This window comes from Ochotona curzoniae, unplaced genomic scaffold (assembly GCF_017591425.1).
Source record: "Ochotona curzoniae isolate NIBS_2020 unplaced genomic scaffold, NIBS_Ocur_1.0 contig_1071, whole genome shotgun sequence".
NCBI lineage: Eukaryota > Metazoa > Chordata > Mammalia > Lagomorpha > Ochotonidae > Ochotona > Ochotona curzoniae.
In genome coordinates, this window is record NW_024464939.1 from 20,177,406 (window position 1) to 20,205,338 (window position 27,933).

A 27,933-nucleotide genomic window follows, 5' to 3' on the forward strand; every position below is an offset into this window, starting at 1 on the left:
GATGCCAGTAATATGCATATAGTATATATATATAGAGAGAGAGAGAGAGAGGGAGAGTAATATGCAGGGTGCACTGTATACTGGTTAGCACGATTTGAAAAGGCAGTCTTTGTAGAAATTCTACACATATACCATGACTTGTTTTGGGTTCCCATTCAATCCAACAACACATGGTGAGCAGTGAGGTTCCCATCAAATGTTGCATTTGGGGGCTTCCTGAGTCCCAGACATGACTTGGTAGTTGTTCTCTTAAGTAACTCTGTGTCAAGATTTTCTGTCTGCAACATGGATAGCTACAACAAAGTTAAGTTCCCTACAGATTATGCCTGAAAATACCAGATTGTTTTGAGTTATAAGGTTGCCTTAGTGTTGCTCCCTGGAGAGGAGCCTTGATAAGGACACTTACATGAGCTTACATGTCACTCCTGTACACAGACCATCAACAGGTAATATTGTGAATGCCATATGAAAATGATCCAAGAAACAGTTGATTATTTCACCCTTTGAGTAGTGTTGGCAGAGGCCCAAGAAAGGGAGAAACCAAAACACAAAGGTCATTGAATTACCTTTTAAGAGCAATTAACCATTCTTTACTTCAAAGGAAAGATGACTTAGTGAATAACTCAGTTCTAACTGGTGCGATGGTGGAAATAACCCAACTTTTTAGCCTTTTTTCATGACAAAAGTAAAAGAACACTAGACTGAAAAATCCTTAGCTACAAAACTGAATACATGATAGAATAACTGGACAGCCAATGTCTAGTGTTAGGACAAATACAGTGTCACGCTTTGGAAATGTTCTAATGTGATCCAGGGGAAGTAGGTGGCATAGACCTCGGCTGACTTGAGTGTTTTTGGCAAGGTGTTTGTTTAGTACGTTGGTTAAGACGCTAAGGTCTTGTGTAAGAATGCCTGGGTGTGGTATCTACTTCTTGCTCCTGATTCCAATTTCCTGATCATGCAGTCCTTGTCATGTGTTTGGTTCACGCCACTCTCAGGCCAAACCTGTTCTGAGCTCATGGCTGCTAGCGTTGCCTCTGATCACCCTGGGCATCTGGGGGAGTGAATAACAAATGGTCACCTCTCTTCCTCTCTCTCTCTCTCTCTCCTTAAATCAAAAAGGTAAAAATAAAAAAAAAGTTTAAAAAGAATGCTTTGCTATTGTCTCATCTTCATGTGCTTAGAGGAGGAAGGAGACATGACTGATGTTGGGCAGAATAAAGGAAGTGGGAAGGTGGGATTGAGAAGATAAAAAAGAGATACATAAATGGTAATAAACTAGCCTCAATAGCCCAGCATCATTTGTCTTTCTGCTGGTGTCTGTATTCCACACTGCCTCTCCTATGACCATCTGGCTTGTCCAGGGACTAATGAACTGCCTCTGAAAGGAGGAAGCTGAGATCAAAGCCGGGAGCCGAGGTGCTTACCAGGACATAAGCAAGGTGCCTTGGACCGGCAATCCTCTTGCTTCTCTGGGAATATATCAGTGTGATGGCACAAAGTAAGTTCATGGTTTTTTTTGTTTTGTTTTATTTTGGTTTTATGGAAAACATTTTCCCCAATTAAATGTACCAACCAGGATGCGCATGACACACAAATGCCTCAGTGTTATTGCTTCCCCAGTCCCTGTCTACACTGCACAGTACACTTTTGCAGATCTATAATGTCACTGCTTGGTGTGAAAATTGGCAGTGGTTGCCACTGCCGAATGACTAAGCGGTAGGCCAGCAGGTGTCTGATGATTTTTTCCAGTACTATGCGATAGGAGGTGTGGATGAGGGTTAGAAATGGTGTAAGATGAGGAGGCTGAAGGTTGTTTTGGAGGTTTTACATGTCAGACACTATTGCCTTAGTATTGTTTTTGGGGGAAATATGCTTTGACCTCAGGTATGTATTCCCACCCAGTAGCACAACTTACTTATTCATCACTTCCTTATAGAGTCTTCTGACTTGTATGAATGGCTGCTGATTTGGTAAGAAAAGTTAACTAAAGACCACTGGCCAGGAAATTCCTAGATTTTCCCCAACATAGTGAATGAGCATTTGAGAATGCTCTTAAAATATTCATCAGTCCTTGTGTACCTTGGATAATTATTTAATAGAACTCTATGGCTTGTTTCCGTGAGGAAAACAAAGTGTAAACATGACAAAGACATTCATCTCCCACCCTCTCCAAAGCTCTCCAAGGCCAGTCTGCTGTCCTCCCCATCCACTCCCATTCCTTTCATGACATTTCATGCTTAAAAGCATCATCCAACAGGCGAACAAACAAAACCAAATAAAACAAAAAACAGCAACAACAACAAAAACATGGCAATGAGTAAATGCTCCGAAAGATGTCTTGCTGAGGCAGTGAAGTGATCGGAAAGCAGAATGAAAAGTTTGTAACCAATGACACAAGATGGCAGAGAATGCTGTTAGAACAGACATGCACCCCAAGCTACACCCTGTGTGACATGGGAAGAAACAGAAATTAGTTGAAATAACTGGAACATGCAATTATTGGGAAAGAAGCTGCCGAGAATAAAAAAGTGTGAATACCTGTGTAGATCATAGCTTCCTCCATCTTTATTTCCTGATATAGGAAAATAGAAGAGTAATTTATGTTAGATTTAGAACTCATAAACCATTCACTATGCAGTTTTCCATGCACAACATCTAAATCCTAGAAAGAAATATATTATGTTAAATACAGTGAGGGCTAGAGTCCAACAGAGATTTTTTCTATTAGGTTTAACAAAAATGAGGATTGAAAGCTAAAAGTAAAAAGGTTTAAGATTAAATATATACATATACATGAGACACGGCAGAAAAATTGAGAGTGGATAAGAAGGGAGGAGAGTTCATTTAAAAGCAATGAGAAAAAATAATTCTACAAGTCTGTGGAATTCTCAAAGTTAAATTTTGGTTATTTTTAGATGAAATACTTGAAAAAATGGGCCGCTAATAATCAACCATTGAGATGATCCAAAGTGTTGAGAGGACTGCTTGAAGTGCAACAGCAATAACTGGCTCCACCTGGTGTTGTTTCACTATGAAGAGATGCTATCGGATTTCGCCAAGCAGAACTGTTATGTCATCACCCATAGGAGTCAAGAAAGCTATGATCTTTTGGGAAGAAATATCTGGGTTTAACAAGTAAAGTGTGTTGACTAGTTGGTTTAGATTCCAGGCTCTGGTGGGTCCTTTCTTTCTTCATCTCTCTCTTTCTTCCTTTTCTTTGTGAGATTGGAGGAAAAGATCACTAGATAAGAATATTTGAAAAAACTTTGAACTGAGTGGGGTCAGTGACAAGAGACCTATTTTGTGAGTCTAGTCCCCCTAGCAATTCCACCCAAGTAGGTGTTAACTGAGAAGTGTTGATTGAGGCCTGGGATGTGACATTTCTCACAGGACTTATAATTTCCTCTGGGACTCTATAGCATGAAAATTGTTAGAATCCTATAGTGGTGGAAACGACAGGAGAGGAGATTGTCTATTTTGGGATGGGACCATATTCCCTCTTTAATGCACATGGCCCAGAGAGCTGCCCACTTTAATGGTTGGTGCTGCTGGCTCTGCCTGGGCTCAGACATACAGCTATAAAAGATCCCAGGAAACAGCTGCAAGAAAACTGCTCTCAAACACCTGAAAGGCCAGTTCTTCCTTTTGGGACTGACTTGCTGTGCCAATGGTAATACCCTTATCATCTTCAGCTCTTTTTCCTTCCTGCTATGGACCACTGACATTTCAATTTCTGCAGAAATGATGAGAAGGAAATGGGTATTTTCATTATCCACAGAAGAGCTGGGGATCACATCGCAAAGAGCTGCATTCCCCTGCACCAAAGGAAGTGAGTTTAACACAGCAGGTCAGGGAGGGAACATCTGGCAGGAGCCAATGAGGCCCTTGTCTACTGATAGATGCCAAGCTAATGTACTCCTCATACGTCTCTAGTTTCAGATGGGAAAAACCTGTATAAGAAATCTAATTCCCTATGACATGAGCTTGGATCCAACAGAGGTCATTTCAAAATGTGATAAGCAGAAATGCAGCAGTGTGTGTTTCCATCTATGTTCTCTCAAAGAAGAGGAAATTGTGGTTTACAGCGATGACAAAGACTTTGCTAAAGTTTTCATTTCGTTTCTGGTAGATGCTTCTACCAGGAATCAAGCTTTACTAATTGAATAGACCTGCGTGACAGATTCGAAGGAAGTGCTCACTGAACGTTTTGGTGGATTAAGTTTTCCATTAATGCATCCAGAGCTAAGTTTAGAGAGCCAATTACGTGTGGAATTACCTGGAAAGTTTCCTGTGTAACTATCACCAACTGGAAGTTTCTATGCACAGGAATATTTTAAAGGCAGAAAACCTGGTAGCAGTTGGTGATATAAAACAAGATAAATCTTTTCCTTACCCATGTCAAGTCCTTTAGGTCTTGGGTTACATTGCTTGTACCCTTGACAGCTTCTGAGTTCCATTAGTTGAACATGTAGCTGATTCAGAACTCCTCGTTCCACTGTGTGCACTGTGTTTGTGAGCTGGGGAGGAAGAGGGCAGGACAACGTGCTTCAGCTCTTGCTACGACGACCCTATTCCCAACAACCTTCATGAAGTGGAACATACTGTCTTACCTGATAAGGATCTGTATTCATATCAAAATACTCCAGGAAGCCAGTAGCAAACTCGCAGAAGAGAAAGTTATGTGTCTCATTGACTGTTCGCAAACACCAGTATGTGTTATTGTTAGAGCTTGTGCAAGCACAGAATGATCCCACTGGTGGGTGAAAAGAAAAACAAACCAAAAAGAATGAATAACCTTGTAGCAAGCTGCTCCAGAGTTTGGCTTTACACTTTGAGGTTCATTTTTTCCCCCATAGATGTTGTGGTTTGATGTTGTATATCTACAGCCCTTTTCCTGCTCCATACACATTTGCTGTGAAACCAGGTGAAAAAGAGAAAGAAAGATGATGATTTTTTTTTAATGCAAAAGCTAAGGTGCATCAGGCAGCCTACTTTGACCTCTCTTTGGCTTTGTGGTCATTTCAAAAGCAGACATGGATATATTCTTTAAAAAGTCCAGAAGCCATTGCAACAGGAGGTGACTTGTTGGGGATGGATCTGACTTTTCTACTTTATGTTGTTGAATATCCACCACTATGCCAAAAGCTCAAGTTGGTACTATGAATACTAGGAACGCGACAATATAACATTTCCTTAAAATAGGAAACAGAATAGACAAAAAAGATGGCATGAGACATAATATTGATTTTTAAAAATTCAATTGAAGTATATACATTACCTACAGTATATGTATTACAAGCATACACGCAATTACGCAGACACACTATCTGTGTATGCACACTATGGATAAAAGATCCTAAGATGTATTTGTCACTGTGAGTTACTGCCAAAGGAAATTTGAAACCAAGTGTCCCAGAATACTGACACCATGACCATCAACAATGCAACGCACACTGCCCAGTGCATCAGATTTGGTACCAAGTGAAATCAAGTCTCCATTTTGATCCTGAAAGACCTGAGTAACTGCAGGGTATTCTTTTCTTTTCTTTTTTTTTTTTTTTTGACTCACTTTCTATTCCTCACATTGTTACATGGTGACATTCAGTGGTACTCAAAAGGTTAGCTGTGTTGATATGAGTTGAGCTATATTGGAGTAATTTGCTTGTTTATATATACATATTTATTTAGCACCGAGAGGATGCAGTGTCCTATAGACACGATCTCTTATCTTCAGAAATGTATAGCCTAGAGATCAGAGTTAAGCAAAAAGACAAGTGAAACAACATACATAACTGTAAACATGATCACTCTCATAGAGAAAACAGAGGACACGCTGACAGTGTAGTGTAACAGTGGCCTCCATGGCCTGAGCCACAGGGGATGTGTCCTTCAGAAGTGACCTTGCAGGGGCCCGGCGCGGTGGCGCAAGTGGTTAAGGTCCTCGCCTAGCACGCCCGGGATCCCATATGGGCGCCGGTTCTAATCCCGGCAGCCCCGCTTCCCTTCCAGTTCCCTGCCTGTGGCCTGGGAAAGCAGTCGAGGACGGCCCAAGGCTTTGGGACCCTGCACCTGCGTGGGAGACCCGGAAGAGGCTCCTGGCTTCGGATTGGCATAGTATCGGCCCGTTGCGCTCACTTGGGGAGTGAATCATCGGATGGAAGATCTTCCTCTCTGTCTCTCCTCTCTGTATATCCGCCTTTCCAATAAAAAAATAATAAAAATAAATCTTTAAAAAAAAAAAAAAAAAGAAGTGACCTTGCAATAGGGATTGAAGAGGAAGCAGGTGTTTGATAGACACAGGAGAAGAACCTTATGGAAGGAGGAGGCAAGATGTGTGAAGACCCTGTGGTAGGAGGGAGCTTGGGTTGGTCAACAGAGAACGAGAAGGCAAGTAGTGGAGCAGGCAGAGGTGGGAGCACATGGCTGGGGCGGGACTGGATCACCGCCCACAGGCCATGTTGAGGACTTTACTCTTTAGCCCTAAAACACAGGGCATCATCCAGAGGCCACTCTAACTCCTCTGAACAGGATGTAGAGGGGAGTCTGAGAGACCACTGAGGAGGGGAGGCAATGGTTGAGCTAAGACGCGGTGGTGGCTTGGTCTTAGTGCGTTGGGAGGTGGTAGGCAGGTGGAAGTTTGGTGTCGTCTTCTGGCGTGCAAGACTATGACTATATATCGTTACTACCTCCTCCTTCAAGGAGCCTCCAGCTCTGGACACAAGCAAAGGCTCACTGCTCCTGGTCCTGCTCAAGCAGTTCCCTCTGTCTGGGTGGTTGCTCCCTCCCACGTGGATTGCCTGGCCCTGCCTTTTGGTTTCAGCTGGAATTTCTCCTCTTTGCAGAGGCTGGTTAACTCCTTGCTTTCCCAAGGGTCCTCTTTAACAATTGTGGTTTGTTTGATCACTGCTTCCTTCACAGCATAATTCCAGCTTATTATTGTTTCATTTATCTCATTTTCTTTCCATATGTAAACTCCCCTAATTTAAACCTAAGTACAATGAAGGCAGAGAACAAGGTGGCTTGCTCAATGTTCCCAGTTCTTTAAATTTAATTTCTTTTTTTTTTAAAGATTTATTTTTATTATTATTTTATTATTATTTTATTTTATTTCCCTTCCAGCTCCCTGCCTGTGGCCTGGGAAAGCAGTCGAGGACGGCCCAAAGCCTTGGGACCCTGCACCCACGTGGGAGACCCAGGAGAGGCTCCTGGCTTTGGATCGGCGCAACACCAGCTGTTGTGGTCACTTGGGGAGTGAAACATCGGACGGAAGATCTTCCTCTCTGTCTCTCCTCTCTGTATATCCGCCTTTCCAATAAAAAATAAAATAAATCTTAAAAAAAAAGAAAGTTTAATGCTGTGACTGTATGTGTTCATTCAGTATTCATGCAATTGTACACATAAATGCACACACGAACACTGAAATCCAGACGTGTCAAAACAGGAAGATGAAACAAACATCCTGTTGGAGAGGCCATGGATTGACCTTAGGATGGCCTATGGACTCCTTGGAGTCTCCCGATCTGAGGGTGAAGCAGAGGCAGGGCGGTATCCAGAGACTCAGTCACCAGATTTGGTGTCTCACCTCTGTGGCCCGTGAAGCTTGTCATTGACTGATGCCCCACAAGAATACGGATGTTGTTTTCATATGGCCTCAGTGGATATATGTACACCGCTAAGAGAAATACTTGTGTACCAGGTGGGAATTTGGCACGGTGGCTAATATGCCATTTAGGACACTCACATCCTCTATGGGAATGCCTGCTTTGAGTCCTGGCTCTGCTAATGAGTGCCCTGGAGGTGGCAAGTGATGGCTTCAGCACCTCAGCCATTCCTGCCCACATCAGAGACCAGGAGATAGTCCCTGGCTCTTGGTTTCAGCACAGCTCAGCTCTAGTGGATGTCATGATTTGGAGAGCAAATCAGGAGACAAAAGATGTCTTTTTCTCTCTGTCTTTTAGATAAATAAAACAAGCAAACAAGTAAATAACTAGAAACTAACAAAAAGGGCAAGTCCTTTTTTTTTTTTAAATAAAAGCACTGATTTGACTTTGCACCCTCAGAAATTCAATATAAAATCAAATAATTATGTGGAATTCTTGTTATTTCTCTCTCTCACACACACGGAGCACCAAAGGGGACTGAGAATCACCAAGAAGTGGACTTGTATCTTTCTTTTACTTTCGTTTGTTACACTCAGAGTGTGCCCTTGACATGAGACAGAAACATTGTAGCCAAATTGCTCCCCAGTTACTGGGTTATTTACCCACAGAACAGTCTTTCCCAGCGGAGTTCTGCCAAGTGGTGGATGCTCCGCAGGACAACATCTTTGGGAGAAAAAACTCAAGGAAGAGTTGGCATTTTAAAACAAAACACACACACACACACACAACCTTCCCTAAATTCCTTAAAAAAATTTTTTTTTTTGCGGGGAGGCACAATGATTCACATTGTGAGTATGGACTGTGCTAGGTAGGATGCCCTCCATCTTTTGAGAGTGCCTGGTCAGTGTTCCCGGGGTAGGCGCCGCAGGGTCGGAGGGGTGGCCGGAAGCAGCGACTCACGGTTCCAGAACGGGGCCGTCTGCCAGTGGTTGTTGTCGTGCGTGAAGCAGGTGAGGCCAGGCACGCTGCACGCCTCGCCCTTCCTCTGACGTTTCTTCTCCTTCCTCTCCTTCCTCCTGCTCCGGTTCTCCTTGAAAAGCTGCAGTTTGCTGTCTACTCCCTGGGCAGCCTCCCTATCGCAGCAGAAGAGACTGGTTTTAGCGATCAGAAAATAGTATCTCAGTTAAAAATGGGGTTAGTGTTCTGAATGGTGCGCCAGCATTTAGCTGCATAAGAACACATCCTGCAGAGTAAGTGGTCTGTGGACAGAAGGTCAATTCATTCAATGATAGCTCTCTCAGGACTTATGAACCCTAACGCGATCAGTCTCTTCTTCCATGTTTACGTGGGAACACTGATAGGAGTGAAAGCCAGTGTGAATCACAGGTTGCTGCTGGCCATCCCGTTTGCGCAACTGTCTTAATCTGGTGGTCCAGAACCATCAGCTGCTGAATCCATGATACCTTGCATCAGATGGCTTCGTTTTCAGAAGGTTAAAAAAATTCTTTGATAAATTCTACAAAATAGGTAGGGAGAGCCAATATTTTGAATTGATTTGTCTTCCTTTTTCATTGTGTTGACATTTCAAAACACTGTTGAGGCCTAAGTATTGACTCTCCTTGATGTGCAATTTCTGCTGTTATTATTTTTTTTCGAATATGCATGCTTATTTTCACTTTCAGAACAAAATGATCTTACAGGCTGCTCTACAGAACACACCAATCTAATCAGTAGAGACTTTGCCACTCTCAGTCACTCTGCATACAGTCTGGGTATTGGTTCCATTGAGGAGGCCCCCCCCCCCACAGGATTAGAAACTGCTATATATATATATATATATATGTACATATACATATACATACGTATATATGTATAGTTGTCACTTGTCAAAGGATTGCAGAGCATCACATGGTAAGCCGAGGAGGTACAGGGTTTGTGCACCTGTTCTTGGACTATGCACCATGCTGAGTGGATCTGCCTTTTCCAAGGCAGTGGCACTTTGCTCACATGGAACTCTTCCACCTTCCGGAAGTGCCCAGGGCACAGACCCTGACACCCAGCAAATGTGGAAAACACAGCATGACTTACTTGAATGGGTGAAGATGGCTCTTCAATTTCTCCTGCTTTTTCACGCCTTTCTCTTTACTGTAATAGCTGCAGGCAAGAAGGTTAAAAAGTGAGTCTTTCACAACCTTGCATTTGACCTTAGCAGTTCATTTTATGAAGAGATAGCAGCAGAGAAAGGAAGCTGTCACTCTACTGCAACTCTTTTAACCGCATGGGACTTTGTTCTTGCTGCTTGACTTTATGGCAGATTTTTAATTTTACATTTTACTTCAATAGGTTAGGCTAATCATCATAAGGCAATGCATTTGTATTTTGCTTTCTGTTGGTAAAACAGAGAAAGGAGCCTGCTGTTCTGCCCTGCAGCCCATGTGGGAGAGACCAGGCAAGGAAAAGCAGCTGCCGGAGCTCCACACCCACCTCTGTTTGCCACAGTTACACTCCTCAGGCTTTCTTCGCTTCAGATGTCCTCTTACTTCCCTTAAATTCTTAATTTTATCTTGCAGAGCTTCGATCTGGAAGACACGGATTTGAAAAACGGCCTTTGCGGTCACATCTTACCTTGCCAAGTGCTTTTCTTGACTCCGTATGGGTTGTTCCTGTAACTACGAACTGGAGACAACAGTTTGTTAGGGAACATATGAGGGAGCGTCCACAAGTTCCTGGAGGGGTGGGTGAGTGGCCGAGGGATGAGCACAGCAGGAACATCGCTCACATCCCACCTACTAAGGTCAAGGCCCAGCTCTGGCTCCTGATTGCAGCATTCAGGAAGTGCAGGAACTGGAGCATGGCAGTGATGGCTCAAGGAAGCATACTTCTGCTGCCGAGAGAGGTCTAGAATGAATTTCCGGCTCCACTGGCCAGAGTTGGTCCTGGCCATTGTAAGGTATTTGAATCAGTGGATGGGAGCTTTTTTTTTTTTTCCCTTGCTTGCTCAAAAAAAGTAGGAAAAGGAACTGAAAAGATAATTTATTTTGGTGTAATTTTGAAACTTATGTTCCGCGCCTAGATTATTTTTATAATATGCGTTTCCAGGAGTTTTTTGAAAACACCTTATGCTCTAACTGAATCTTCATAATTAAATCATTTCCATACATAAATAATTTTCCTACAGAGTCTTCAGAGGGCTACTGAGTCCATCCTTACTCTCCTCTCACGTTATGGTTTGTAGCACAATCACTGGTTTTTCTTTTTTTGATCATTTGCTTTCTTATGTAATTACAAAAACAATGACTTGGGCACATCATATATCCCACCATCACAGCAGGGCTAGAAAACAGCTTAGATTTGGAATAAATCCTATGTCACATGGCCATACTCACCTCTTTATCAATGTATGCCTTATGGTCCTTCCAGGCTCTGGCTGATTGGTATAGTTCTCTCTCACAATGGATTGTGTCATTTGGAAGAATAAAACACCTGCACAAGTAAACCAAAGTATAAGAAAATAGCTTTACGTTTCAAAGAGACCATAATGACACTCTAAGCTACTAACACTGATACAAATGGTAGGCTTGGAGTCTACGTATCCATAGGCAGGATATGTGGAACACATCCTGGCATTTGGCTGGGCAAGGGATGATGTCACTTTTCAAGGCAGCTCTCAAAATTCATGCTTCCTGGAGCACATACCATCCCAGAACTCAAGTTTTGGAAGCATAAGCAGATACATGCTTCCTGGAGCACATACCACCCCAGAACTCAAGTTTTGGAAGCATAAGCAGATAGAGAGAGAGAGAAAAGATTTTTTTACAGTCATAATAAAAATGGCTTGTTTGAAGAAATGCAGAGCCAGGAAGGGAGTATTCCTCCCATTAATTCTGCTCTAAAGGGCTTGCCTTAAGTATGCCATTATGTTCTGAAGCAAAGAAGCAGCCCCAGAGATGGAGAGCAGGTGGGCTGTAAGGGTCAATGTATAATGCAAGAGAAATGGATGCCAGCCCACATCTTCTTAGTATATCACTCTGACAACTGCAGGCACTGAGGCCAACCCCGAAGATAAAACCCTGGCAGGACCACGGTACCTCCCCCACCCCAAGAAATGCAACTGGGGCAAAAAAAAAAAACCCACAAAAAACCAAAGTAAATTCGGAAAGAGATAGTTTCTTCATCAAGAGAGCAAGTCGTTTTGGAAGGAACTGAAAAGCCAGTGAATCCACTAAAGCTTTGGGGGAGTCATCTCTCTTCTCTGCTTTCCTGACTTCCATCTTCTTTCTGGTTTCTGTGAGTAGCCGTGGCTAACCTACATCATCTTTCTGGAAGTGTCTCTGAGACCCAGTTTCCTCCCTGTGACTGTACTTTGTTTTTGAGGTCCTAGCTACGATACTGCTAGGAGCAACAGTGGCCATGCAGCACGGAAGAGCCACTCCCAGCCCCCGTAACTATTTTGGTCTACTCTATAGACGTCAACATAGATAATTCCTTGGGATACAAACTCTATGCTGCTAAGCTAATATGGGGTAGGTTTACTCTGGCTTGATTCCCAAATGATTTGCCCCAAAATAAAATTGAACCCAAAGCACATATTCTAGTCTATTACTGTTGGGGTTCCTCAATGCCTCTTAGGGTTTCCAGCTGTTTTGGTGACCATCCCTCGGATACCAGATGTCCTAGTGACACTATTTTAAGCAGCACAAAATTGTGGTCCTACTGGGGAGTGGAAGCAACTTCGAACCCAAGCTGAAAGAGCAGGCAGAGGCTTCGTACTTGTGCGTCACTCTCACAGTGGTGGGGCCCACAGCATTGCTGCTATCTGCCAGCATCCTGTTCCTGTTGCCACCGCTGCCCGCCTGGCGGCCTCCCAGCCCCCACGGGCCTTCATCATGGCGCTTGGCAATGTTTCTTGGTTGCAACACTTGCAACTCCTCTTCTTCCAGGTTGATGTCATAGATTTCACCTTCAAATTCCACGGACAAGGAACGTGTCTGTCGGGTATGGACGAACCTGGGCTTGTACTCTGGAAATAAGGAAGGTTATGTTACTAGGGGTGTCCTTGTGGAGTTTAGGAGGGAAGAAAATGGTCAGATCTTGTGAGGGGCAGACAGGACTTGGTGCATTGCTGAGGGGTGCCTGGTGCCCAGGGCAACCCTGTGGTAAGGCATTGCAGGGGAGGCAGGTGGCTGCTATGGCTGTGTCACTGCATAGCACTCTGCAGGACAACTCTGCTTCTATAGCCCTCAGGGCCTTCACCCTTCAAGGAAGGATCTCTATACTGTTTCTTGGCCTTTGGGCTAAGATCAAGTGCAGGATCTCAGCCATACTGTCCGCTTAAAGTAGGATGTGACCTGCAATGTCCAGTTTTCAATGGAAACCACCTAGGCAGTTTGTTCAGATACAACTCTGTTCCCAGTTATGGTGTTAATAATAGTGACAAAGTGCCTTCTTCTAGTTTGTTTTAAATAAATAGTAATAATAGTTATTCTTTATTGAGGTTTTGCTGCACAATATTCACTTTATGCTTAACTGTAAGCTATCACAGTACAAGGGAAGAAAAGTGACTCCTCCTTCCAGGTCTGTTAGATTCTGCGCTGATGGAAAACACTGCTGAGCTTTCTGCGTGGGCCCAGCCTTCTTAGGGAGTGACATCCGGCCTTGGGGAGTCTGCTGCTGAGACACATTTGGCAATTCAGCTGCAAGGCCGTGTCCCTTGTGATTTTAAGCCTTATATTGTTTTAAAAAAATTACCTATTTATTTTCAAAATATTTTGTTCATGTTGAAAGCAGAGTTACAGAGAAGGGGAGAAAGGGACAGAGAAAGAAAATCTTCTGTCTGCCAGTTCATTACCCAAACAGCTGCAATGGCAAGGTTTGGGCCAGGCTGAAACTAGAAGTCTGTACCCTCACCCAAGTTCAAGGCCACCTATACTTCCTATGCTTTTGTAAATGATTAAAACTGAGATTTTTCTCGTTGGAAGGGGGAAAAAAATTCCCCAAAGCAATAGTTAATTAATAGTTAATTAATTAATAGTTAATTAATAGTTAATTAAGAATTTGTTGAGAGGCAGTGCAGTGGGTTAAACTTCCACTGCAATGCTGGCATCCCACAGGAACACCAGTTTGAATATCAGATGCTTCATTTCCCATCCAGCAAGTGGAAATGTTGTAGAAGATGGCCCCTTGCTACCCGCCTAGGAGACCCAGATGGAGTTCTAGGCTTCTGATTTTGGCTTGGAGAAGGCCTGGCAGCTGAGTGGGAGATCTCTTTCTGCCTTTTCCCCTCTTTCTTTGTCACTCTACCTTCCCCAAAAATCTTTAAAAAAGGACTCTGTTAATATCATTGACATTGACAAAAATATGCATATGCACATAGAATATATTTATAGTTTTGGATGAAATGTCAGGGTATTTGTGATCCTAAATTCCATTTTGTGGAGTCCATGATAAAAATGCTTATTCTAAGGGTTTATTTACACTTTTCAAGCCGGATAATTTGACTTCCAAATCTTGAGTCACTTTCACACTATTCCACCAGATGGCAGTAGACTCATTCTTTTTTAGAAGGTGTTAGAGTGGGAATTTTTCAATTCCTATAATCCTGGGATTTTTATAAAGAAAATGCTAGGCAGTGCTTTTCATACTGATAGCAACTAGTCTGAACCTGCCAGCCAGTTATATCTAACCACATGGCAGAATTTAGAAAAATGTGTGTCTTAATGGAGATTTAAGTATATGTCTTTTTAAAGAAAAGTACTTCCGTTTCTCATCTTACATAGTGAAAACCTGCATTTTTTTTAGGCAGAAAAATCATCAGATTAGCATGAACATAAAATAAAATGGACCTAAGCTGTATTTCTATTTTTTTTTTCCGAATAACCACTTCATAGATTCGTTAAAAAAAAATGAGTGACTATTTCGCATGCGGTCTTTGATTACATATCCTTTCATTTTATGCTTAGGTTAAAATGTTTACACAGCAAATTATTCTTAGCTTTCTTTAAGAAAAAATAAAGAAAACAGTTTGTTATTAGCCTGAGAAGCACGCATGGGTAATCTCTAAAAATGCAGAAGGAGCAGCAGTCCTTTGTCCCTTTAAGGTCTGCCTGGGAGAGGGGTCTGCCTGGGAGTGTGTCTTACTTGGAGTGCCCTGGTTTCTCAGGAACTGCCGTTGACTCTTCCTCTGGTCCCTGCTGGCACGGTAACCAGACTCCCTGCAATGACACTCTTTGTCCTTGTCGTGGAAGCCGCGAGTGTAGAGGTTGCGCGTGCTCTGGCGGACTGTGAGCAGGTCAGTGGGGCCCTTGCACTTGTGGATTCGCAGCTTGCCAGATGTGTCCTCGATGCACTGCCACTTCTGCAACAGCCAAGGGGGGAGAGCAGGGGGCTGATTCCCATCCAGGTGTTACTGATTAGGAGCTGCTTGGGGCCTCAGCCTAGGTTCGTTTGGCTTTTGTGGAAGCACTGGCAAGGCCATTAAAGTGGGTGAATGGAGAAAGGCAAGCTTTTAAGTGACCCTGCAATAACTTGACGCCCAGTGTTTTCTTTCACTGGAGGCCAAGACAGACGACAATGAAATCACTGGAAATCAGAACGACCTCGATGACACGAGAGCCCAGGATTGATATATGAATCCTCAGCCACCAGACTAAACAGTCTTGAATGAAACATGGAAAAGCCCTTAGTTCGCAGAGACACAGGCCACAGCTGTCAGGACCGTTTGCAACAGGCTCCTCCTGCTTGGCAAAAACAAACATGGTTGCTTTGTTCTCTGCCCCTGAATTTCTAATGAGAGCCAAGAAGAGTGGCACATGAGGAAGACACAGATGAGTTTAAACGGAGTCCATCCCAGGGCCAGCCAGCTCGCAAATCCCCCAGACAGACATTGGCAAACTTGTCAGGTTTTCCTTTTGTGTCTTTTCATCTCCTTCTGGAAACACTGCACACCCGGGAGAGCCTGAGCACGTTCCTGCGAGGGACTCAGGCGTGGGGAGCAGGCACAGGGTTTGCTAGCAGTGTGCATGTGTGTGTGTGCGCGTGCACACGCTTCTGTCAAGCTGCAAGATACTACAGGCTCACTCCAATGAGCCTCCAGCCTGTGTCACAGTTCAGAATCCCCCGTGCTCTCTGAGCGGCAACCTGGCCCAAACAACAGCCCTTCCTTCTGGGGGGCATGTCATGAGATCCATCTTAGTTCTTTCAGAGACCTAATAACTTCTTTTTTGCTTCTGGAAAGGATCCTGCTATGAGGGTCTTTCAGAAAGTTTGCAGGAAAAAAAAAAAAGGAGTCAAACAAGAAGTTTACCTGGGTGTAAAAATGATTTTAAAACCCAGGCCACATTTTTTTGATGATATGCATATTCCATGAAGTTTTTTGAAGATCCTTCCAACTCTATTCCTCCTAGCTCATCATGTTACACAGGAAGAATATCAGGCCTCAATTTTCAGGTGACTGGAGCTGTTACAGCAAGATAAAGTACACTTTCTTTTCCTTTCCTTTCTCCCTACGCAAGTATTACCTGTTACCATTATGTGCTGGACTTTTTGTAAATGGATACATGCCTTAACTATGACCAGTACAATAATATTTGTGCTGTAGAATTATGTGTTTGTTGTGCCACCTACATATTTTCAGATATATGAAAATAGGGAAATAACTACTAAACAAAGGGCATACCCATTACATGAATGTATTCAATTTCATCTTTATAACATATTCTACTGCCACAGTTCACAATTCTATATCACATACATATCACATGTCACATATATCTACACACATACTTGGATAATGCAAGAGCCACTGTTAAAATGGCAGTTATTTTCTCTGCCATGATCTGCGGAAGAGATCCTGCTAGCTAGAGTCTTAGGAACTATTCTCAATGCAAGTGTTGTAAGAATTCTGATGAAGGGGCCCGGCGCTGTGGCGCAAGTGGTTAAAGGTCCTCGCCTTGCACGCCCGGGATCCCATATGGGCGCCGGTTCTGATCCCGGCAGCCCCGCTTCCCTTCCAGCTCCCTGCCTGTGGCCTGGGAAAGCAGTCGAGGACAGCCCAAAGCTTTGGGACCCTGCACCCGCGTGGGAGACCTGGAAGAGGCTCCTGGCTTCGGATCGGCATAGTATCGGCCGTTGCGCTCACTTGGGGAGTAAATCATCGGACGGAGGATCTTCCTCTCTGTCTCTCCTCTCTCTGTATATCCGCCTTTCCAATGAAAAAATAATAAAAATAAATCTTTAAAAAAAAAAAAGAATTCTGATGAAGTAAAATCACCACACCATTGCTGCAGTACTTGATATCATGACAAGTTTAATGATAACGCAATAAGACCTTGAAATAGCATCCCCTAAAACACCAACTTTACTTAGGACATTTATTGTGGGAAGCCAAGAAAGAGGATTTTTAGAAGAATGACTGTGAAGTCATGAGCCATGTAAATGGTCAAAATTTCAAGGAGAGGACACGATTCTGCATTAGAACAGATTGGGCAATCAGATGAGAAACTAAGGCCACACGAGGCTCCTGCCAACAGGACAGCTTCAGAGATGACACATGGCCTGCCACAGACACAGCTGTCACATGGCCACACTTCGGTCCACACTCCTGCAGTCTACCAGGAAATCAGTTAGTGGCCACATTCCATTGCTGCCTTCCTCAGGGAACATTCATCCCTTCTGCGAATCCCTTCCTCCTTGCCTGGGATTACAGCATTTCAACTCTCCCCATCTCTTTGAGGGATCAGTCTGCATCAGTGATTTTAGCACATTTTTCTTCCACAGATATTTCTGCACATTTCTTGTGCAGACTAAACTATTTCAACATACACTTTCTTAAGTTATTATTTAATCCTAGCCTTTCAAACTTTACCAGAACTTAGAAGTAAGGGCAATGGCTATGTCTCAAATAGTTGAGTTATTCCCAGAAGTTAACTCAGCACACAGTCACACTGATTGATAATTATGTATCACTGTTTCGATTGATTAGGTCTGTTTGCATGTAAATAACTGCTGATGAGAAAACTGATGATTTTGGTACAAGAATACAGGTATGCAGCCAGCTTGTCAGAATCAAACTTCATGAGAAATATGTCAAGTGTTTTTCACACAGTTCCAGTACTCCTCATCTTTACTAACACCAACATCATCATCATCAACTGAATCCTTAGTTGATGCCACACATTGATATGGTGCACTGCATATGAGTGTATTCATTTCATCTTTATAACAACATATTCTGCTGCCACAGCCCATAACTCGGAGAATTTTGTAGTAGTGTATAGTACAAGAATTCTGTATTGGATTGGGAAGAGAATTTTATACTCATATTGTGTGGCTTAAAGCAAAAAAAAAATCTGGACTGCCAAGCTGGGAAAGCCTGGATTTGAAAACCAGCTTTATCATACCTGTATGGGGTCCTGGCAAATCATCTATGCAATTGAAGTCACTGCAGGTCAGCGAGCCCTGAGGATGACAGAATAACACGCTCTGGAAGAATTTGGCACATTGTAGGTGCTCCATAAAGGCAGATTTTTAAAAAACTTACACAAACACAGCCACAGTATTTATTGCTTTTTGAAGAAAATCTAGGGTAAACTTGATGAGAGGCAGTCCTTACTAATGGAGATAAATTGGCACCTGAAAACTTCAATTTTAATTTTTCTTCCTGCTAACTCTATGGCATTCAGCAAACTGCAGAATCTTCGTTCTTCCAGATCCCACATCTGGTAACATAACACTTGTGCCTTTTGGCCTCAAGAATATGTCCTGAGGCTACATTGCGGATATTTGGAATTCAGCGGAAAAGATGGTCTACATGAATCCAGACCAGTACTATCATAATTGGCCTTTCAGCATGTTTATCTAAATCTTGGGCAACTTAATGTTTCCCGGTTGGAAATATTCCCCACATACAAAAGAATCATTATCTGGTGGGAGAATTCATGGCTTTGAGTCAAACATCTCTGTTTGCACTCAGACTTGTCTCTCTTGTGGCTGTCTGATTTGGCCAAGTGATTTTCCCACCTTAGCTTCAACACTTTCCCATTCAAAATGGGCTTGAAGGGCTGGCATTGTGGCGCAGAGGTTTACGTCTCTGCTTGCAACGACAATATCCTATATGGAGCTCCCTGCTAATGTGCCTGGAAGCAGTGAAAGATGGACTGAATGCTGGGGTCCCTGTCACGCATGTGGGAAACCTGAGTGGACTTCCTGGCTGCTGACTTCAACCAGGTTTAGCCACAATTATTTTTTTTAAGATTTATTTATTTTTTATTGGAAAGGCAGAAATCAGAGAGGAGGAGAGACAGAGAGGGAGATCTTCCGTCCAATGATTCACTCCCCAAGTGGCCGCAATTGCTGGAGCTGAGCCAATCTGAAGCTAGGAGCCAGAAGCCAGGGGCTTCTTCCAGGTCTCCCACCCGGGTGCAGGGTCCCAAGGCTTTGGGTCGTCCTCAACTGCTTTCCCAGGCCACAGGCATAAAGCTGGATGGGAGGTGGGGCTGCCGGGGTTAGAACTGGCGCCCCTATGGGATCCCGGTGCTTTCAAGGTGAGGACTTTAGCCACTACGCTATTGTGCTGGGCCCCAGCCACAACTGCTGTTTGGGGAGTGAATTAGCAGATGGAAGATCTCTGTCTCTGTAAGTGTCTCCCATTCCCATTGTTACTCTGCCTTTCGAATAAACAAAATAAATCTTTACAAGAATAAATTAACACAACAAATTTTTTAATGATAATTTCCCATGTAAAATGTCTAATACAGCATTAAGGGATGGTGCGGCTCCAGTTATTTCTCCTGCCTGAAGTAACTAATAGAACATAATGATCATCGTGCATTTTGCAATATGAAAATTTCTCAGATTGGTTAAGGATTCTCCATGTTCTTCTGAATGCCTGCTCATGCTCATTTACAAGAACAGGAGAGAAAAAATCACACACAACTTTTGCAAAGTCACACAACGATGAAAGCTTAATCACCCACACATGCACACACACGCATGTTCTCCATTATCATGTGTCTCATGTGCACTTGGCCACCATGCAGGTTCTCTGAAATGTTGCAACTCTTCAGTCATTCTGTGATAATCTGATATCCTTAATGCTGGTAGCAACATCATATAAAGTTGCTTGCATGTGGACATGTGACGCTACAGTTTTTATCTAAACACGGAGGGATATGAAAATATAAACATAAATATCCTGTTCAAATTGCTACTTACCCCAGCTGTTGTCAAGTTTACCTTAACTGTGCCCAGGCAATTTAGCTCCTTTTTTTTTTTTAACTAGAGAGGAATGAGAAGTAGAGGAGAGGAAGTGTTTCCGTTTTTAGATTTTCAGTTGGGTAATAATTTGTAAAAATCAACACTGGGATGTTGGAAGAAGTATGGTTCTTGCACTCCAGGGTATATGAAATTGGTGAATGGTGCCAGCAATCAACAGACAGTGTTGTTGAAGTCTTATGATGTGCTGGGCATTGTTTCTAGTGCTTGACATGTATAGCTTAATTTTTACAGCAATCCTCTGCAGCAAGTACTATTATTATGTCCATTTTACAGGGGAAAAAAAGAAACAGTTTAAGTGATTACCCCGATAATGTATCAAAAAGTGCACCTTGCGCAGGACGGTGATATAAAGGAGAGGAGCCAGGAAAGGGTGTGAATGTTGGAAGGCAGACACACTGTCTTATAGGTAGATGAGAAAGTGGAATGTGCATGTTGTGTTAAGTGTCAGGGGGAACCAGAGAAGGATAGACAGCCAGGAAGACAGAGCAGGTGCACTTTGGGTAGTTGATGGGTAAATGTCTGTCCTTGGGTCTTTGTACTTCTTGCTTATTGGGAGAAAAATGCACAGAAGCTAGCCGCCTATGTAGATGTGCACCCTTCAGTCTGGACTGAAGTTTTAAGGAAGCGAGCCTAAAAGGCTGGTCTGTGGGCAGATCAGAATCCCATCCAAGGATGGCCTGGGGATACATTGCTTCTGGAGCCGGAACATGCAGGGGTATAGGTATAATAGCCGGGCTGCAATGTTTACCAGGGTCCAGGGCATTTCAGGCAGCTGGGAAACTAACTAGATCTTACTGGTAAATGTTTCTACTCATGTTTTGCAGCTGATCTCAGAAGTCAGGGAGGTAGGCTTTGCATGAGAATATAGTTTCCTGGAAATAAGGTGTTCTACACTGAACAAGCTATATTCTAATTTCATTTATAATATTATAAACTTGCTTGATGCTGTAGTCCTTGCAGAATTTTAAGCAAATGTTTGATGTTCTACTGACACAATAGCAGATCAATAAACTGAGTTGCCAAGATGCTGGAATTTAACAACCCAACAAAATTATGTAATATTTACTTCATTAAAGCAAAGCAAAGCTCCCAATTTCCCTTTCAATGTCAGAAAATACATAAAGCGCACTTCAAAACTGAGTGCCTGAGGAATTTTTGCTTATATAACTTGTTGAAGGAGTCACAATCCATTCCAGAAGAGGATGGAAAAAAAAAACCCCAACAACATCACCTGGGTTCCTTCTCTGGCAGTCCGAATTTAGTTTGTCTCAGCTGGGACTCGAACATTAGCTTTCTACAATTGCCTGTGAAATCCTAATATGCGGTGAAGGCTAAGGGCTACTGTTTTAAGTGCTGGGAATGGCCAGACCCAGCCAATCATAGCAAATGCCATTTATAATTTCAAAGGGAAAACCTATTGCTTCACACTTCTGCAGGCATAGCACACTATGGGAAAGAATCACCCAATGGGAAATGCAGAGTTGGCTTTGGGTTGATAGAGTTTTGGACCTGAATTTCCTTATTAGGAAAATGGCATCATTAACTAGATTTGTAAGAATTCTTCCAACTTTGACATTCTTTGCTTCTTTGCCTGTGGTTCTTTTCTTTCTTTTTCTACTTACGTATTTGAATGGGAGGCAAAGGGAGAGCGAGAGAGAGATCTGCCATTTACAAGAATAACTTCCCAACAACTGCGGTGGGGCTAAACCAAAACCAGGGGTTGGGAATCCCACCTGCATAGTAGAGACTCAGTTGTTTGAACCATTATCTGCAAGTTCCCAGGATGCACAAAACAGGGAGCTGTGATAAGGAAGGAAGCTGAGACTCAAGCCTAGGCACTCTGATATGAAGTATAGGCATCTCAAGTGGCATCTTCATGCTGCATCAAATGCATGTTCCATGTGTTTCCTGACCTGCTTAAATAAATACAGGTGCCTGGCTTCACCTTTAGGCATCTGAATCTGACTGCTCTGGGGTGAGGTGATACAACAGTGTTGCAAAAGCTCATGCAGATGATTTCAATGTGCTGCGAGACATGCACATCTGTACTCTCTGCTGAACGAAAAGTCTTTGAAGACAAAAGTGGAGATCTGCATAGGACTGTGCACATCTGTATGTAGGGGGAGCTGTGTCTGCACATAAACAGAGCGTGGTGGGAGAGGGTGGTGGGACTTCACACACTGTCTTGTATTAATTCAGGAATACAGAAGTAATGCCAACACATATGTCCATATTGTCTTAATTAGCCCCTGCTGGTTATCCTGTGTGCATTCAAGAAGCAAGACCAAGTGTCTGGGATTGCAGCCCATTATGATTCCCTGTTGGTTCCAAGGAATGAGTATGACAGGTAAGATGGTTTGGAACAGTATCAACTCCCAACACTCACACACTGGAGAAAATGAGTTCAGTTTCATCTAGCAGTTGACATAGATGGTATCACTTAATTCTCACAAGAGTGAGATTAATTTTCTCTGTTTTGAGACAGAAAACCTGAGACTCAGGAAGACAAAACAAGAAAATGGTGGTTGCCAATATTCTAACCAAACCTTTAGACTTCAAATTCCTTTTCCTTACTCTGTTTCTTACCTGCTGAGGAGGCAAGGTAAGGGGTGTGGCAGAAGAGGGCATACACTTTGTTTGTTGATAAGGAAGGAAAATGGGCTATTGGTGCTTAGTTTTTCCTTCATACCCCCACAGAAAGCGCAACCCATGGTTGTACCATGTTATAATGGAGGCAGCAAACCTGAACCAGAGGAAGACAAATAGGGCACAAGCCAGGTGCAAGGCCAATGACAAGGAAACCATAAGCAGGCCCATGCTAGACTTAGCTGGCACCCTGATTCTGAGCAAAGCAATCTTATTTTTCTGGATTGTCTTTCCACCTTTTAAAGTCAGTAACACTGCCACTGAGATGATAATCTTCACAGGAGCCAGAAAGGAAGGATCAAGGGCTGAGACATAGAGACTCTGTTGCATACATGAGAACTATTAGGTTTGACCCACAGTTTTCATATGTGCCTTCAAGAGGCTCAACCTTTTCCTGAAGGTTTGAGTACCACTAGTAGGCTTGGCAGGAGGTGACAGCAGTGCTTCTCACACTTTCAAGGAGCCTCAGAATCACCTGGAGATTTTAATACAAACATAGCCTGCCCAGCCTCACTCTGAGCACTTCCCACTCAGGAGGTCGGGGGTGGCCAGAGAATTTGTGTTTCTAACTAGCTCGCAGGTGACGCCGATCTTCTGGCTTGGGGACCACACAGCGCAAACCCCTAGATTAGATGAACAGTTCACTCGGGCCATGGATACACAGAAGCCTGAGCAGTCTGAAACATGCTGTATATCTCGCCCATTGTGGAGCCCACAATGCCGTATTTAATGCCATTCGACAGAAACAAATCCCTGCTAGGGCACAGCCTGATTCTTTGTTCCCTTAATTCAGGCACTCCTAAAAGCGATCATTGCTGACATTCTCATATATCCATGCAATGGAATCTTAGTCCGTTCTGATTCACACAGTAATACAGCAGTAAAGGAAGAATTCCGGGGAAGCAGGAAAGCACAAAACAAGCTTAGAAAAACACGGAAAAGCAAATTCAACTTTAGAACGCAGTATTCCACATAAAGTGAAAAGTTTATGCTGAAGTGTCCTAACCCAGTTCACAGAAAATTTGCCCTGTCGGGCAGGGAGTACAACTTCAATGCAAGCCAGGTGGGGTGGTTTACAAAATTGTGTACTGAAATGTAGACAGTATACTTTACACCCAAACGGTTGTAAGGTTCACCACTGGGAGAGCTAAAATAGTAACACATTTATCAATGTGTGAAAGTTTATATTCGATACTGAGCATGTCCAACTCTTGAATAAAAGTAACTAATCTGTTGGGGCTGGTTCATAAAAGTCATCTTAGAGTTATAAAACATTTTTGAGGTTTTATTCATAATAATGCTAATAGCTTCCTGAAGAAAGATTTGAAGACTTCAAATGAAAATATAATGAATAACTCTATGCTTCTCCCCCAAGCACTTGAAAACTAAGAGTTTCTAGAATGTTGTGAAGGCTGAGTTTAGCCCTTCCTTCAGCGGCTCTCCCTCTCTGCCCTCTTCTGTTTCAAAGGGATCCTGTGCACAAAAATAGCCTGAGGAAATAAGGAGTAAAAAGATCAAGCTGTTTATTATGATTGTCTATTCAAGAAGCTAGATGCCATATCATATAAGTATAATGAATGAGGCCATTTTTATAACCATTCCATGCGCCTGCTATCTTGAACTGGCTCTGACTAAATTGTGTGGGTACTGAGAGTTCAGATAAGTTAAAAAGATACACAAAGGATCTGGACCCTTCTTTATCCAGTTAATGTAATCTATCTTCGAAGGCAGCAAGCAGCTTAGGCTTTTGAATTAAGCTCTTGTTTGGGTCCTAGTTTGGCCACCTGCCAGTCATGCTTTATAAGCTGAGGATGACAATGCCCACAGCCTTTAACAAAAGTGAGTAATAACATGAAAAAAAGAAAAAAAAACTACACACAACGATTTAAAACAAGTGCTCAATATAGGATAGTTCTAACCACTTTCTTCCGATTTTTCTTCACTTACAATAATTTAGGCAGAGATTCAGTTCCTCTCTTATGGTAACTACCTTCTCTTTTAGGTAGTATAGATTCCAGGGAAGAATATTTAAACTGATCAGTATCCCCATGGTCTCACTTTCATTAAAAGTAGTGTTAATTTAGGGCCTGACACAGCAGCCTAGTGGCTAAAGTTCCCGCCTTGCACGTGCCACGGTCCCATATGTGTTCTGGTTCATGTCCCGGATGCCCCACTTCCTTTCCAACTCCCTGCCTGTGGCCTGAGAAAGCAACAGAGGATGGCCTGAGTGCCTGGAACCCTGTGCCCACATGGGAAACCCAGAAGAAGCTCCTGGCTCCTGGCTTTGGATCTGCTCAGCTCTGGCCACTGTGGTCATATATGGAGTGAACCAGTGGATGGAAGATCTTTCCTTCTGTCTCCTTCTGTCTTTGTAAAATCTGCCTTCCACATGAAAACAAATAAATCTTTAAAGAAAAAAAAAAACAAACACACAAATGGAATCTGATTTTCCTTACTACTACCCCAACTGTGTCATAGATTCTGTCCTTCACTCTGGGCTAAAGCATCTTGGGAAGAGCTCATCACACAGCTGCGGTGCATCATTGGCTGGAAACTGACAGGGCATCCTTTTCATCACTCTTTGAAAACCAGGTAACAGGAGTCCCAGCAACTTTCTCCTCAGAACCAGTGTCTTTGGGTGAAGAACTTTAGAAATTTGTCTGAGAGCACCATCTTTTTCTTTCTTTTTTAGCAGGGTGCCTAAGTAGTCATGAAGAGGCCCGGGGGGGAACAGTTAAACACTTCTGTTAGCAGAAAGATATCACAGTGCCCAGAATAAAAAGCCCATATCAATAAACATCTACATGACATAGGTCTTTGAAATTAGAAAGGTATGAATGCACGATTGAGAAGAAACAAGTGTGATGCCACTCACCTGCCCAGGCTGTTCACAGGCTGTCTGGTACCTGGCCTGTTGGCATAGTTCCTTGACCCTCTCATACTTGGGCAAGTGATTTGACTGTTGGATATTCTTGCTGGATTCTTCCTTCTTACGTAGAAATTTGCTTTGACACAAATGGGAAAACTTGTTAGGCGAGATGAGATCTGAATGACATTCCCAGAGGCCTGCTTGGTCTCTTTTTATTCCCCGTCCAATGACTCCATGTTTTTCAAACGGCAAGAAACAGATGTTAAGTGTTTGTAGACAGAACTTCACGTGGTGCTCCCTTTGTGAATATTGGAAGTTGAAGTGCAGGGAAGACGAAGGGTCAAGATAAGAAGGAGTCATGTGCCACAAAAGCACTCATTTTAAAACATTGGACATAAATATTTGGTGTTACATGTTCAAAGGCTTTTTCTAAAAAAAGGAAAAAAAGCATTCCTGTCTCCTACTTTATGTATAAAGGAAAATAAGGCATTGGACCTTATGAATGAGAAGGGGAGACCCAGGAAAGACTAAAATAGTTATAACAGTATATTCATATCATTAATAACATAAAAGGCACATGAAGAAAAGTAACAGAAAGTAGGGAACCTAGCAAACCTTGGCGGCCATGTAGGGAACAACTTGGGGAAAAACAGTCAGGAAAGTCAACCAACTGGTGCAATTAGCCACGACTGAGCAATGCAACAGTAATTGCGTGCCCACGTCAAAGGTTTGGTTCCAACTTACGAGAATTTATTCTTCACAATTCTCTGCAGCAACAATTACTCAGCTGGCTGGTAGAGAATAAGCAGCAAACCATTCAATCTTGCAACTAGGCTTACGAAATCTGCATGCTTTGAAAACCAAAATAAGGAGGAGAAAAATTCCCAGCAGGGAGAGCTGCCCACTAGGACGAATTCCCAGAAGTACCCCAGGAACCAATAATTACCCTCTTTCCACTAAGAATGTATCACGCCAAATTTTGGCCTTCTTGTTTGTTCGAAACCTGAAAGCAAAATAATAATATTTACTGTTGGCATCTGACATCTTTCTGAATGGATCTGTGCTAACGGTTTATTTAAAGAAACACCTCTCACTTCCCACAGACCATGACTGCACCTCCATCAGAGCGTTACTCACCAACAGCCAAGAAAGACTCAACACGGGGCGAGCCTCACAGGAAAAATTTGTTTTGCCTCTACTTTTTCAGCTGCGGGTTTGCTCTGGATGCCAGCCAGAGCTGAGTGTGCTTAGCAATGGCTGAGAGAAGAGACACTGACGCACCTGTTACCTGGCTTTTCCGGGTCCAGCAGTTTGAGAACAGACTTGCCATCCACATCGGGAGGTGTGTCGAGTCCGGCAATATCCAGGATGGTGGGGGCCAGGTCGATGTTGAGAACTATCTGAGGGACTCTGCCAAAGACCAGGTGGTTACAGTCAAATGACAGCCAGCAGAGGGTGACGTTCATGGGACTTCCACTCCTCTCACCCGCCCTTCTGGTCCCCAAGGAAGGGGCAGCAGCAGCATTTGGCCAGTGTTGGTGATGCTCAGCCGCAATGGCAGTGAGCAAGATGAATAGGCTCTTGGGTTGTTCCCTGCTACATTGCCAGGGAAAATGTGGCATAGTAGATGGACTGTGTAGGAACTATACTTTCTTTAAAACCTAATGGTTTGCAACTCCTGTACTGAACAAAGGTTTGCCATTCAATACTCTCAAAGGAACACAACAGTTTGTACTGTTTTAATCCAATCCATGCCACCTAGTCCTTCAAACAGAAAACCTTCTACTGATGTCTGTCATTGCCAGGGTGTTTCCAAAGCTCCTACCAGACATAATGATCTCTCAAAGAAACTCTGTATCCCTCACCCCCTCTGTCATCCACTCCCCAGGATGCAGCATGATGCAACAGCAGATGAGGTGTGTATCTGGGATCTGGGCCCTGGAACTGCCGCTTTCAGAGTTAGAGAGTCTGAGAGAGGCCCTCCAGCTTCTCCTTTGTTCATCCACAGGCAGGTATTTTTGAAGAGTCATTCAGGCTATTTCTATTCTTACTTTTTTTTCTGTAATTCTTTCATGTACATAGTCCTATTTTTAAAAAATCTACTTATGTGGGCCCGGCGCGATGGTGCAGTGGTTAAGGTCCTTGCCTTGCACGCCCAGGATCCCATATGGGCGCCGGTTCTAATCCTGGTGGCCCCGCTTCCCATCCAGCTTCCTGCCTGTGGGCCGGGAAAGCAGTTGAGGACGGCCCAAGGCTTTGGGACCCTGCACCCGCATGGGAGACCCAGAAGAGGCTCCTGGCTTCGGATTGGCATAGCATCGGCCATTGCGCTCACTTGGGGAGTGAATCATCGGACAGAAGATCTTCCTCTCTGTCTCTCCTCTCTGTATAAAATAATATTTTATTCCAATAAAATAAAATAAATCTTTTTAAAAAAATCTATTTATGTGAGAGCTAGAGCTTCCATCTGCATTCTTGCTCCCCAAATACCTGCAACATTCAGGCCTGCATCACTGTGAAACAAGGGGTTGGGAACTCAAT

General features: G+C 43.2%; 1 protein-coding gene across 1 annotated transcript in view; it reads right to left on the reverse strand.

Moving 5' to 3' along the window:
- Nucleotides 1–2,106: 2,106 nt before the first annotated feature.
- SULF1 (sulfatase 1) overlaps nt 2,107–27,933 on the reverse strand; it is a 63,395-nt gene continuing 37,568 nt past the window's right edge. The window contains exons 7-19 of the mRNA XM_040993167.1: nt 26,674–26,802; nt 26,339–26,395; nt 25,399–25,528; nt 14,742–14,958; nt 12,375–12,624; nt 10,991–11,087; nt 10,089–10,183; nt 9,693–9,758; nt 8,565–8,737; nt 4,614–4,756; nt 4,397–4,520; nt 2,541–2,575; nt 2,107–2,184 (exon numbers count right to left, since the gene is read on the reverse strand). Of these exons, the coding sequence (XP_040849101.1) occupies nt 2,107–2,184; nt 2,541–2,575; nt 4,397–4,520; nt 4,614–4,756; nt 8,565–8,737; nt 9,693–9,758; nt 10,089–10,183; nt 10,991–11,087; nt 12,375–12,624; nt 14,742–14,958; nt 25,399–25,528; nt 26,339–26,395; nt 26,674–26,802 (1,594 nt within the window). The remainder of the gene's footprint in view (nt 2,185–2,540; nt 2,576–4,396; nt 4,521–4,613; nt 4,757–8,564; nt 8,738–9,692; nt 9,759–10,088; nt 10,184–10,990; nt 11,088–12,374; nt 12,625–14,741; nt 14,959–25,398; nt 25,529–26,338; nt 26,396–26,673; nt 26,803–27,933) is intronic.